Source organism: Carassius carassius, chromosome 10 (assembly GCF_963082965.1).
Source record: "Carassius carassius chromosome 10, fCarCar2.1, whole genome shotgun sequence".
Taxonomy (NCBI): domain Eukaryota; kingdom Metazoa; phylum Chordata; class Actinopteri; order Cypriniformes; family Cyprinidae; genus Carassius; species Carassius carassius.
Genome location: NC_081764.1, coordinates 27,052,409 through 27,066,718, shown reverse-complemented (window position 1 = coordinate 27,066,718; position 14,310 = coordinate 27,052,409). Strand labels below are relative to the sequence as shown.

General features: G+C 37.8%; 2 protein-coding genes across 3 annotated transcripts in view; both read right to left on the bottom strand.

Moving 5' to 3' along the window:
• LOC132152032 (beta-crystallin A2-like) overlaps window positions 1-11,699 on the bottom strand; it is a 132,431-nt gene extending 120,732 nt beyond the window's left edge. The window contains exon 1 of the mRNA XM_059560670.1: window positions 11,682-11,699. The gene's annotated coding sequence lies outside the window, so the exon portion shown is untranslated. The remainder of the gene's footprint in view (window positions 1-11,681) is intronic.
• On the bottom strand, window positions 3,059-10,183 carry LOC132152028 (ETS translocation variant 5-like). 2 transcript variants are annotated; one of them, XM_059560662.1, is made up of 12 exons: window positions 10,038-10,183; window positions 8,692-8,819; window positions 8,395-8,482; window positions 8,234-8,281; window positions 7,944-7,994; window positions 6,157-6,280; window positions 5,775-6,062; window positions 5,091-5,380; window positions 4,290-4,352; window positions 3,916-4,154; window positions 3,727-3,834; window positions 3,059-3,563 (listed from the first exon to the last, which is right to left on the bottom strand). In XM_059560662.1, exons 2-12 carry the CDS (start codon window positions 8,737-8,739, stop codon window positions 3,327-3,329), a joined length of 1,584 nt encoding a protein of 527 aa, XP_059416645.1. In that variant the 5' UTR covers window positions 8,740-8,819; window positions 10,038-10,183; the 3' UTR covers window positions 3,059-3,326. The 2 variants fall into 2 exon arrangements, with proteins under 2 accessions (XP_059416645.1, XP_059416646.1); XM_059560663.1 differs by having other exon boundaries at window positions 3,733-3,834.
• Window positions 11,700-14,310: the final 2,611 nt, after the last annotated feature.

Genomic DNA, 14,310 nt, shown 5'->3' with positions numbered 1-14,310 from the left:
TTTAGGTTAAGTTAAATTTAACTTTAGGCCAGATCAACCTTGATTCGGAATTCATGAACGTGTTTTAAGACCAATTTGCCTAATTCTTTCTCATTTAGTAAACAAACATACACTCGTAACTGTCTTTTTGAAAACCTCTAGCTAGCCTGCACAGAACTACCTGAATAAAAATAACCTACAGTGGTTAACTCTTTACATCTCTGAAAACAAGCAGTCCTTTGCATGTCAAGACACCATCATCATCATCATCATCTATAATCCCATCTGCAGTAACAGCATTCTAATATTGGATAACAACACTAAAACTCTGTAAATAATCATTTTTGCCCCACAAACCATGCCCCTCCACACATTTTTGACTGAATGAAGTGCTGTCCCACATTAGGCTAATTATTCTGTCCCACTTTTCGAAACCATATTTCCTAAAGTGGGACAGTAGGAAATTTGATTAAAATATAAAATACATAGTTTATAAAAAGTTAGAAACTCTTTTTTATTATTTATTTATTTATTTTTTTAATGGACAAGCATTTAATAAGCACATTAGGCCAAAAATTAGTAGGATTGTTTTGTTTAAAATTAATTTATACTCCTTAATATAAAGTTTATCAAAACTCTATGCCACTGACCTTTGGGCGGTCTTCACACAGTGTGCTTTCAGTTTTGAGGATTCCTCCACCCTCATTTATGACTGTACATTTGAGAAGTTATGTGATTTTGATCACATGACACCACAGCTTTGGTAACCCAGAGTTTCACTGGAATTCATGTATTTATGGGGGAGCTACAAACAAGAAACCTTAAGTGTCCCACATTAGGTAGTGTCCCACTTTAGGGCAATTCACCCATTATACCTGTTATTTTAAATTATACATGTGTTGGGATATTTTTTTATATAGATAAGAGGCAAGAGAGAAGCACCTGCATTTGAATATTACTTAATCTAAGTAGAATCTTCCTGATTTCAAAATTGCATTGTAGAATTATTCTGATGTGAAATTTAGTGACGTACGTGCTTATATAACATCAACCTGTTATTTACGTTGAAATCCACCAGTCGGCGCTATTACACTAAAAGTAGTCAGCAGCTCGTTTCCTCAACCCAGGCAGCTACAAGACTCAATGGAGATACGTTCTGGGCCGTGCCGGACGTTTCCTTCCATTCAGGATGTTTTTAGGGTGTATAAAAGTTTTTGACGTCATAACTCATTTAAAAACGTATCTGATATAAACGCAGTTGTGAGTGCGATACTGCTTTTGTACATGTTATATAGATAAGTAATTGATAGAAAGTATTTACATTTCTGCCAAAAAATTGGCATGTTTTTGTCATTTTCAGTCCTGGTTTGTCTGCCAGTCAGCACGGTTCACAATCTGGAACTCCATGAACACATACAAACTGAGTTATACAAACACTAAAACATCCCAGTGCTGTTATACTAGCTACATATAACCATACTTGCAATGCCACTTGGCCAATCAAATTTGAGAACTGGAACTGTTGTATAACAGTAAATATGATACTCAGTCCCTAAAGTACAATCATACATTTTAAGTATATGTAACTTTGCACCACAAATTTTTCCCTTTATTCCTCACACATGCAATCAGCTTGAGTTCCTTTATGATGATCAGACTATATGACATTTTAATAACTCGGTTCAGTTCTCTGGCTTCACGAAACGAGGTCACCAGCAGGATTAAGACTAACTTGCTAAAGAAGACAGCAGAGAAGAAAGAGAATGAGCGTCACTCAGTTATGCAATACCCTGTTACTTTGATTCGCCTCGTTACACAGGCTTTGCTGGGTTAGTTTTAGTGATCAAACTGAGAGGTTCCTGGAAAGATAACAGGTGCACATAAATGAGATTCCTCAATGTTTCATATGGACTGAATAATCAGCATGTAAAGGCTGAAACAGACCACATTAGGCCATCATACATTTGTCGACATTGTAAATTGTTTAAAAAAACTAGGCATAATGTACACAAAAGGATTGAAGATCACACACTACCAGACTTTCAAGTTGTTTAGAACACAATTAATTAAAGGAATAATTAACCCAAAAATCTAAATTTGCTGAAAACTTACTCACCCTCCATATATGCCATCAAAGATGTATTTTCTTTATCAGCATATATTTGAAGACATTTTACCTTGTTCATTTACCCCAAATACATCTTACATCTATTCTTATCTGGTCCAAGTTAAGTTATTAAATGACCCCCCCCTCCCACCACCACCACCCAAAAAAACAAAACGGGAACCACCATATCTGTTCATGGACGTTTATTTATACTGTACCATATAATTTAGAAAATACAGATCTGTAATTGTACACCAAAACTGTACTTGAAAATTCTTAATGAAAGAAATTGTCTTCAAAAGACAACGATACAACAGTTTTATCCACAGTGAAACAGAACTAGGGATCTGTTGTAGCCAGAACAGACAAATAAGGTTGACCGTGAAGGTGGAAAGAGCTTCTTGCCATGCTTGTTTATTACTGAGCAGAGATCAGACAGCCTTGCTATAATCCTTTGGTAAACAGTTAAAGGTCGCGCAAGCATGACTGATCCTGAATCAGGCATTTCAGTTGTGATTTTTCCCCATATCAAGAGCTGGTTTGCAATTTCACACACACCACTGTACAAAAAGAACAGATTAGAAGTGATAAAAGTCTGTTGTACAGCTTATACAATACACTTCAATTTAGCTTTTGCAAAAATATACTCATAATATACATAGATTTCACTTTTTAATTCCCCTACCCTCTTTTTTGCCCATTGACCCCATATCCATAAAAATCACCTTACAAAACCAATTGAATTTACTATTTCTGAACAGGTATAAACCATTTTACTTGGCCAGCTGGAGAAAAATGTTGCATTTTTCCAGATTATAATCAAAGCTATATACACTCTGATAATGACAACACAGCCTGAGGTGCATTGTCAGAAGTTGTTACAAATCTCACTAAAGCAGAGCATTGAAAAAAGACACCAGGCCCAATACACAAAGAAAGCAGTGCACAAAAGCCATATTTTAAAATATACACTTATTTTTATGTATATAAAATCAAAGATTATACTGAAAAATACTGTTGTGTCCCTTTAAGGTTTTTGTTTGTAAAAAAAAAAAATAAATCCATCATGGAACCTGTGTAGTAACAAACAAACAATAAAAGTGTGGCAAGAAAGTCTTGAGACTTGTCAGCAGGCGCTACAGATTCCTCATTGGAGTGTTTACAATTTGACATGAGCTGCACTTGAGTGCACGGATGCATTTTTGAGTTTTTCTGGTTCACTCATTGGTGGCGAAGCAGTTCAGAAAGCATAATGGTCAGGAAAGGACGGCCCCACTAAGCACTGGTCCCTGACATCTCCTGGATAGGGGACACCGTTAGTCTCATCAAATTGTGAGAGCAGCACAGTGTCGTCCTCAGGAACCTGCAGCTCATCAGGGTCTGCTTTCAGACTGGGCCTCTGGTTATCAGGGAATGCCATGGAGAAGAGCGCATCGGGATCACACACAAACTTGTACACATATCGCTCTCCAGCAACCTGCATATGAACAAGAGAAAGAGACATGTCTCAGGAAAACTTACTTGAGAAAAGATGATATGCTTTGATGGGGTGGATCTGACTAACTACAGTTAATGAGGGAACTAAAATCTAATGAATAAGGGATTGAAAGAAGAAAAATGACATTGGAACGTGAACGTGCCTTTACCTTCTGCATGATGCCCTTTTCATAGTAGTAGCGCAGGGAGCGGCTCAGTTTGTCATAATTCATTGCAGGCCTGTTCTTCTGGATGCCCCAACGGCGAGCAACCTTTTGAAAATGGGTGCGTTAATTCTGCTTGTTGGCTAAATAAATGGTATATTAAGCCATTTGCTTTCGCAATAAACTGACCTCCTCTGGTTCAATGAGTTTAAACTCCAGCCCACGGCCAGTCCAAGCAATGAAGTGGCCGTTGGATGGGTCGTCCAATAGAGTGACCAGGAACTGCCAGAGTTGCAGAGACCCCCTTCGTTGATACGGAGGACCCTCCCGGAAAACTGCACCCTCCTGTTTTAGCTTTCCCTCCAGGCGGTCTGGCACTACACGAGCATCGTCATAATACATGTGGGATTCTCCATCATACCCAAAACCTGCAATCGGCAGCCAGGGGAAAAATACAAAACATGAATTTAATATGGACATAAGACTAATCAAAAGCGGTTTCTTATTAAATCATCTGCACCTCAAGGAAGTAGTAGATTCAACTAAACTGACAAAAGTCTTACCCTCACTGTTGGCGCCGTAGAAGTTTGCTGATTTGCCAAAAGATGACTGGCAGTTCTGTACTTCTGAAATACAATTGAGAAGTTGATAAAGTTAGATTAAAATAATAAATTAAATAACACAATGGCCCGGTTTCACAGACAGGGCTTAGACTAAGCCAGGATTAGACCATAGATCAATTAGGACATTTAAGTAATTTTTATAAACATGCTTAGAAAAAAACATTACCGATGTGCATCTTAAAACTAAAAAGGCACTGATATATTTTTAAGATCAGTCAGTGCAAGTTTATTTAAGTGGAAACAGCTCAGACTTACATTTTAGTCTAGGACTAGTCTTAAGCCCTGTCTGTGAAACCAGGGGTATGTAATATAAACTAAAGTTTTGGAGTTCAAGCTCATCAGAATTATTATTATTTATTTATTTATTTATTTAATAAAATCACATTAAAAGTAATAAAAAAAAAAAAGTAAAACAAATTTGGGAGTAAAAAAAATACAAAAATATATATTAAGTCAGACATTTTATGTTTATCAGATTTTCATTGTCTAAATAATGCTATGGTCAAGTATACTGTTGTCTGCTGAATTTTCGCAGCCAATAAGAGTCACTTCAATAGAAATTTGCACTGGAATTTCACTTGAGCACAAATGATTGGTTGCATGAATTTGTCAAGTTGACCAACAGAAAGTGACCGTGTGAGCTGTGCTCTCTTTTGCCTGTGAAATTTCACCATTACGACAGAAGTTTCACAACCAACAGTACTTATTTTAAAGCATCTCTCTTGAGAGATGTACACATACCTGAGTCAAAGCTGTAGTCTCTGGGCTCCTGTTTGATTGACATTTGGTGGAACAACGGTGCACGTGGGGGTCCCATATTCTGCACACGCTGCTCATTGTAACAGGGATCCACTATTTCCTTTTTGAATCCCTGGGGAGGCATTGGCACCAAAGGCTCTGACATCTGCCGCTGATACGGGGGGCGGCTGTGTCGGGCAAAATGACCTCGGGCCTGCGGGGGGTAAGGTGTCTGATAGCGGCCTTCGGACTGCGGGAATGGCAGACAGGGCTCAGAAAGCTGCCGATGGAACCTAATGAAAAAGAAAAACAAAATATAAAAAATTGTGTAAGAAGTTATTATTCCCGAAACCAAGGGCAACTGAGATCATGATGAGTTTCACGTCAAAGGGATAGGTCTGGTGTTAAAGCTCTTTTTTCCATTAGTTAAACCTTGAGACTTGAATGGAATAAATATAGAACTTCTTTCCAGGTCAGTGTGGCGTCTTTAACAAGATAATACCAAATGAAAGGCTTAACCTGAGCTGATTACAGGCACTTTCAACAGGCACGAGCGGCTCATGCAAGAGGTAAAGATAGGAATGAGGTCATAAAATGATCACTGTGACCCGAAAAGTGATTATGAAGCGTCGGAAACAAAATCATCCTAATAGTACAAAGATATTTTTTCCAAGCAAGCTGCCATACCTGTGGTCTGTGCTGTAGGAGGCATCTGGGTGATTGACAGGTGGGCAGGGCATGGCAAAAGGTGGACTCTGACTGTGGAGTGGAGTCTGTGCTCTCTGATGTGGAGGTGTGGAATTGAGGTTGGGACCAGGCAATAGTGGTGGTACTTGTGTCTGAGTTTGAGCTGGTGGCATCACTCTTTTTTGCACAGGGTGTGTTGCTGTGCAGGTGGAGGAGCCAAAGGGTGATGCCGGTGTAGGAGGAGGAGTGAGTGGCTTGTTAAAAGTAAATGGCTTCCTGTCGAAGGCACTAAAATTGAATGAAAACATAGAAATAAATATGATTCAGTGAGAAAAAGTGAGAGAAACAGGGAAAGATGGGGAAAGGATAAGGAAATATATACCTGTAGCTATATAGGCACTTTTCTCCATATGGAGAGAGTCTCTGCTCTTGTCCACACGGGGAAAACTCTCTGCTTGGGCTCAGTTCCCGCTTTACTTTAGTTTGAGGGAGTCCATGGAACATCACTAGAGAGAAAAAAAAAGTGTGTTAAATTTCAAAGAGTTCTTTTACTTGGAACCTACAACCTACAGAACATTTTTTAAATAATAATTATATTTGTTTTTATTGATAAGTCTCTTATGCTCACTAGTGATTCATGTATTTGATAAAAATACAGTAAAAACAGTAATATTGTGAAATTTTACAATTTGAGAAAAGAACAGTTTTCTATTTTAATCATTTTAAAATGGGATTTATTTCTGTCATTGAATTGACAGTCAGTGTCAGTGTCACTCAAAATGATCATTCAGAAATTATTCTAATATGGTGACTCTGTACTCTATTATTATTTTTTTCCCATGGTCAATTATTAATACTGCTTATGTTAAAAAAGTTTTTGCTACTAAAAATATTTACGGAAACCATAATTTACAGCATTTATTTAAAATAGAAATATTTAGTAATATTATAAATTCTCTACTGTCAACGTTTGACAAATTTAATGGATCCTTGCCGAATAAAAGTAGTAATTTCTTTCTTTTCGCTCTCTTTTTTTAATCTTACGTACCCCTTTTGAACAGCGGTGTAGCACAATAATATTTGTGTTTTCAACATTGATAATAAACCTTTCTTGAGCCCCAAATCATTTCTTTCAGAATGATTTCTGAAGGATCATGTGACACATTGCAGTAATGGTTGTTAAAAATTCAACTTTGTCATCACATTTTAAATTACAAATATTTTATAAATTACATTTTTAAAATAGATTAAATAGAAAACTGTTATTTTAAATTGCAATATTTCATATTACTGGCTTTACTAATGGAGCGTCTGGGAGCATTAAAGACTTCTTTCAAAAACATAATTATTTCATACTTTTGATTGGTAGTACAGCCTATAGTGTCATCTGGTGTCAGGTGTTTGAGGAATATGTACTGTAGTACTTGACTAAAAGAAATACTCCGTTTTAAAGGAGGAGTTGAAAAAAGCCTTTTCCCTCTAGAACAGGAGGTTGCATGTTAGAACTCACAGACTATCACGTGGTTCCTATGTAAAAAGGGCCCCACTCCTCAGCTGTGGTGAAAGAGGGGCCTGTAAGAGCTACAGGCACGATGCCAGATCAGGGGAATTGTGCCAGACAAACACACACACCCTCTCACACACAACTTCTATGCAAACATCCATGTGCATTCACCTTCTACAATAAACACCATTGACACCATTGAAAATGCACACAATCAGGCTTATTCAGAGCCAAATGGGAAGAAAAACTAACAAGGGAAACAGCCAGAGCACTGTTCACCAGCACATAATAACCAGAGTGTGTGTGCGCTGAGGATCCAGCCCCATTAAAATGTCACCAAGCTGGACGCTGCCGTGAGTTACAGCACCGCAGCAGCAGATTGGGCCTCACATGCTCACACACACACACACACACACACACACACACACACACACACACACACACACACACACACACACACACACACACACACTTTATAGAAACATCTCAAACTAATCCTAGGAATTGTGTTTGGCACAGAAACTTTTGGAATGAGGCGTTTTGAGATTTATTTAATTGATTTTCTTGGTTTCAAGGAGGAAGGTGCCAGGATTGCTGCTCAAATTCAAAGTCAGTTTCTATTATTAATAAAGGCAAGCTCTATAGAATATTCAAAGAGCACTCACAGTTATCCGACTGGAAATCTGGAACAAACTGTTCGTCATCAGGTACCTGGGCTGCACATGGAGAGAGAAGACAAAATGATTTAATTATTTATAAAAAATAAATTTAAATGTTTAAAGTGAATATAAATAATGTATATATTTATATATGCTGTAATGTCTTGTCCCATTTCAATAGGGCCCCAGAGATTAACCACTGGATGATGCATTAACAACCAAGTTGTGTTTTAACAGTAGTTATGAAATGTATTCCATAACCGTGACTATTCTAGAGCTTTGGACTGTTGTTGTACCTTCTGCTATCCAAATCTCTTGTAGCTGGCACAGATCTTGAAAGAGCTCTGTGGGACACAAAGATTGATTTGTGAATAAACAGCGTGATTTGTTTGGGCCTGGGTTAAATGATGTGCTTTAGAGGGATCTGGATGGATTGATTGCATGTTCATTTGTTTACCCTCTGTATCCTGTGCCAATTCAGTGTCAACAAACTTCCTTTTTCGGTCACTGAATGGTCTGCAAGACGGTTCCTGCATATGAGACTTCTGTAAAAAAAAAAAAAAAAAAATCTTAAATTAAAATTTAAACAAGTTTTTTTTTTTTTTTTTCATTTATACAAATGAAAATTTGAACAAGTGATCACTGTTCACAGCCATCCAGTTGGGATGGATATGCTGTAGTAAAACATTTGAAAGTGAACAACAGTCACAAAAGTGAAGAAAATAAGGCCTGACAAGTTGAAGCAGAGACTTACTCTGGGGGGCACAATGAAGGGGACCTGCTGGTCGTAAAACCCATCCATGTCACTTGCTTCTCACTGCGGGGCTGTTGCAGCAGTAGGGAAAACAGGAATAAACAGGGATAAAGTGAGGTGATAGTCGCCTGTTGGAAGAAGAGCCGAGAAAAGTGGCACTTAGAGAAAGACACACACTCTGTGAGGATCTGATACAGCTGTCAGTGAACGTCCCGGGTCCTGACAGTCCAGGACCAACTGTCCCTTTGATCTATGAAAACTTCACCTAGCCTGTTTGTTTGTGTAACACTTACTCTTAGCTCAGATGAAGTGTGCAGCATTAGTACAGGACAATTACACTCGCTTACCCTCAACTCCTCTCTCTCACACAAACCATTTAAGGCTCATGGTACAGAAGGGGGTCCTTACATAACCATAGAGAGCCATCTGTTGCCCATGAGACTACCCAAGACTCCATACTCAGAGTCTAAATAAATAAAAATAAGCAGCTTTTTCTCTTAAAATAAAAAAGGTTCAGTTTTAAAACAGTGGAAAGACTGGAATAAAATAACGAAGCCTAAGCTTTTCATCACTCTTTATCATACACGTGTGTTTATTTTCCCTGACGCAAGTGTTCAGGCCATTACTTCTGCCTGGCCAAGAAAACACCTCACAGCCAACACTGTCTAACCCATCTGGACCAAAAACTAATTAAACATCCATCGCTTAACATTATTGCTTCCTGAAGCTTATCAGACCTTTATAAAACAGGAGGAACGTGCGTCTGCACATTTCATGCTGAAAATAGAGTTTGTGCTTTTAAAGATTTTATTGGCGATAATAAAGGCTGTCAGCGGAAACTATAGCTAAGTAAGTAAATCAAGATTATAGCATTACAACAGCGAGTTAACAGGTAAAGGAACGAGTTCAAGAAGTTCAATCCTCCTCCCCACCTCTCGCCCATTATCGCCGCGCGATACCCCGCCCTTCCCTCTGCCGCTTGTTTTTCTCAATGAGGTGAAATTTGATCCTCCGTGCGCGCGACCCCGAAAAAACCTCAGTCGTTCCATTCATAAAAATACCAAACGCGCGAGGAGCACTTCATTAAACCGCATATGGAGTTTGCAGAGCTCAAACTGCGATTATGACGGAGTTAAAAGAAAAAGCTTTTTAAAGTAACTGAGAAAACAAACAGCGGGGAAATGGTTGCCAAATATGCGCACAAAGAAAATGGCGTGCGAGCCAGAAAAACTAAACGCTGCGTTTAAAGTAAATACAACTTTATAAAAATTAAAGCAAAATATTAAACTTGCATTCGGGGATAATTAAACAATACAAAACTAGAGCAGTGTGCAGAAAATACTCACCCAACGGTGATTAAATCCTTTACTTGTATAAAAAGAGTGATTTGATAAATCCCAGAGAAAACCCGTCTGAGTTTGCGATCTGTAATAGGTATAGCACTCTCCCTCAGCTTGACGCGACTGAATTTTTCTCAATGGGATCGCCTGCTTATGCGAGAGCATCGGTTTAACACTGTAGCTCACGCTCATTGGTTAGTCCTCCACGTCATTCAAGCTACTGACCAATGGCTGTCTCTATATTACCTACGCCATCATGAGGCTGCAGTCAGCCAATCAGAGCAGGTCTCTCTCATGTTTTTATGAATGGCTGGGTTTCATTCAAAAGCCAGATGTTTCTCCACAGCAAAGAGACTTTTAAAGGGCCAGAAGCGAGACTAGAGTGAATGGCCAGCTGAAGCTCTAAACTTGCGATCCGCTCTGACCTTCATTTAAGTAATTTCTGAATATAGTAATAAATAAAGACTGTGAGTTTGTGAGATAATTTGTGTACAGTACAGTAGAGTCTAGCTTTTGCATTTTGGTCTGAATATTGACTGAGTTTAGGAAACCACTGACCTCTATCTTGGTTGACAGAAGAGTGGACGTGTCACTGTTGACAATGACTGGAATCCTTTGTGATAATCTCATTCTGGCCAATGAAAAAGTTTCCCACATCATCTCTGTTTTTGATCACTATTTAAATCCCATTCACAGATCATTTATATTAACACAAGGTTTAAAAACAGGCAACATAATACACCACCTTATATCCCCAGTCCGTAGGCAGATTATAAAATCAGTGTTGCTGCCTGCTGGGAAACTATACTGTGGGAGAACACTTTGTTGTCTGATCTATTATTCATGCCAGTACCTCAAAGAAACATCTGCACATCAGACAATGATGTCTGATCTCTGGTTTCCCCTGCCTATAGGATACAACCATAAAAACTTCAAAGCTAATATGTCTACTCTACTCCATTTCTCTGCTATACTTATATTTTAATTCATTTATTTTTGGAACACAGCACAAACAATGTAAATTTGAGCTCTGAATTTAACCCATCCAAATGCAAGTAGTGAACACACACCCATAGTATCCAGGGGTTCAGTGCCTTGCTCAAAGGGTCTTACCTCAGTCGTGGTATTGATGGTGGAGGAGGGCACTGGTCATTCACTCCCCCCACCTGCAATCCCTGTCTGTAAAGAGACTCGAACCTGTGACCTTTGTGTTACAAGTCCAAATCTCTAACCATTAGGCCACAAACACAAATGTCTTAATTTGTGGAAGGCCATAGAAGAAAATAAAGTATTCACAACCGTTTTTATTTGTTATTAAAATTTTCATAAATTGTTTATGCTATCTTCAGTGTGTGAAATGGAAAAATCTTACAGGTGCGGTCCGTAAACCCAGATTTGTGGATAATTCCCAAAAACAGACAACAACAGTCTGCTCAAACAAAGAATCAAAGGTTTTTTGTCTATTTATTTATTTATTTATTTATTTTAACAATAAAACATTCACAGAGCAGGATGGAAAGAATATTGGCTTCTTCAAAAGCTATCTGGAGTTTAGTATGTGCTAACATGTAAATCTAAATGATTCAGTTACTTTTTCTTGTAGTTGAATCTTAGGGTATAATTAGTTTAAACTAATATTGTTTATTACACAAAATATTTGTGCGAGAATGAAAACTGGTGTACACTCCGGTTGTGTTGATGGCAACATGAATGTTACAACCCACTGTAAATAGGTGAGTCATCTTTCAGCCCTCTCTCTCTCTCTCTCTCTCTCTCTCTCACACACACACACACACACACACACACACACACACACACACACACACACACACACACACACACACACACACACACACACACACACACACACACACACACACACACACACACACACAGGCTTCCTCAAAAAGAAAAGGAGCCTAGACTTTTAAAAAGCTGTATGAGGGAATGAAAGCGCTCACATACTCATTTAGGGATGTGTCTATGCAACTTCATTAAGCTGTTACAATAGCACATGAACAAAATGATACGTTTTGTCAAGGAGATAAGTCAAAAATCTCATTAACATTGTCTCCTACAAGAAACAAATCAGGACGAAATGTCAGGAAACCCTTGGTTCTCAGCTGTTTTTGAAGTCGGCATGAATAGAAAATGAACCCTTTATCTTTTTTTTTTTTTTAAAAATTCATGCTATTAATATTATTATAAACAATTCACACATTTCACACATGAATTCGAAAACATTCAAGCATGAATTTTTTTGTTTCACCATGATGTAAAAAAAGTGAGAAAGTGAAAGTGACGTGACATACAGCCAAGTAGGTGACCCATACTCGGAATTTGTGCTCTGCATTTATCCCATCCTAAGTGCACACACACAGCAGTGAACACACACTGTGAACACACACATAGAGCAGTTGGCAGCCATTTATGCTGCAGCGCCCAGTGAGTAGTTCGTTGCCTTGCTCAAGGGCACCTAAGTCGTGGTATTGAAGGTAGAGAGAGCCACAATACAGAACGTCACAATAGAAGAAAAGAACTGTTTCTACTTCAGTTACATCACAACTTTAACAATATCCCAGACACCAGCAAATTCATTGACTATTTTGTTTTTTAAATATAGAAAAACCAATCCAAAAACTGCTTGAGGGCTGATATCCGTCAATGAATGCTAAACAACTTCATTAAACTGTGAGAGTGCTTCTCATAACCTGAAATAAACAGGTTGCCACAGCTTTCATCAGCATTCCATGTGACTCGCTGCGAGGCCACTCTAAATATAGCTCTCAAACGCCTCTATTATATAACAATATGCTCTAAATTCAATTCAAATGGCACCACGCTGCAGTACCAAACGTATCTGCTTCTTCTGCATGCTGTAGGCAAAGCAACTTTACATTTCTGTTGAGTCATAAGCATTCTATTCATGGACGTTCATCACTGACTCATGCAGAGGTTGAACTTTTTGTCTGAGATTGGAAAAGCAGTATGTTATTAATTGACTGTTAATATGTTACAGAGCCTTGATCTGCAGTTGTGCTGGGTGTGAGTCACAGTGTTTGTTTTCGTCTTCGGGGAGAGCTAAATTCATTTCACAGTCCCTGGTGTATATCATACTAAACAGGATACATCAAACCTGTGATTGCCTAGTGCTCCCTGTAATTGAAGGGAACAATTCTCTTTCATTCAAAGCTGTATTTTTGAAAATCTCTCTGTGATTGATGACGGATGAGCTTGGTTATGTGAATGTGTGTAAAGGCATATGAAAGCATTTAATCAAATAAATGCTTCACAAATGTGTCACAGTAAAAATAATGACATTTACGAGACAGATAACATATACACAAAACATTTTATTATTATTATTATTTAATCCTAATGATTCAAGTAATTCTAAATTGTAAATATGTGAAATGGAGGATTAGGTTACTTTATCAAAAAACACTGAGGATGACCGAGAGACTGTCAATTCATCAAAATCTATAAAACTAATGAGTATCTACGTATAAACCAGTGCACTTACACACACAAAAGTCCTCTTCTTTTTTATTCTCTGCATTTCTTCTCTGCTCTAGCTTGTTTCTTAATCTAGATTTCGAATAAACCTTGCATTGTATACTTTAAAATAGTGTTGGCTCTTTGACACTTATGTCCATTATTGTAAGTTGCTTCTGGTAAAAGCATCTGTAAATGCAAAAATGTAATTGTAAATATCTAAACAGAGTGATTAAAAATTTACCTAAGTGACTTTGTAAAAAGTTTATTTCTATTCCAATTAGTCCAGACATCCATCCAGGATCCTGTAGCCATAGAGATAACCTTGGTCATGAGAAAGAGAAAGAGCACCATAGAAAACAGAACAGAGCTGACTCATGGAACTACTAGATTTTCAAGAAGCAGAGTGACCCACAAAGCAAAAATAGCTTTGTGAAGACAAAAGAAAATGCAATCGTTCATTGCAATTGTTCAAGAAAGACACCTTTGAAATATAATATAAAAGACTCTTTGTAGTTTTTTGGTTGTTTTAATAGCTGATGCATGTCACTTTTTTGCACGAATACGACTGGATGCGTAGGCTTTCTGTGAAAGTTCTTCAGCGACTGCCAAAATAGATTGCATGAGACACATTCTAGTTGTGTCACCACCTAAAATAACTGTGACTATGTAAAGTGTAAATCTGCTGACTGAAATTTCCAGGAGGTGGTTATTGTAAAAAAAAAAATATATATATATATATATATATATATAGTTTTTTTTCTTTTTGCCAAATAAACATATT

What these genes read in the sequence shown, in the direction of transcription:
- LOC132152028 (XM_059560662.1), bottom strand. Translation starts at nt 8,739, where the DNA reads ATGGATGGGTTTTACGACCAGCAGGTCCCCTTCATTGTGCCCCCCAGA. An exon ending in AGAGATTTGGATAGCAGAAG is followed by an intron (nt 7,995 to 8,233) that starts GTACAACAACAG and finishes CTCCATGTGCAG; the next exon opens with CCCAGGTACCTGATGACGAA. An exon ending in GCATCATGCAGAAGGTAAAG is followed by an intron (nt 3,564 to 3,726) that starts GCACGTTCACGT and finishes GTTCATATGCAG; the next exon opens with GTTGCTGGAGAGCGATATGT.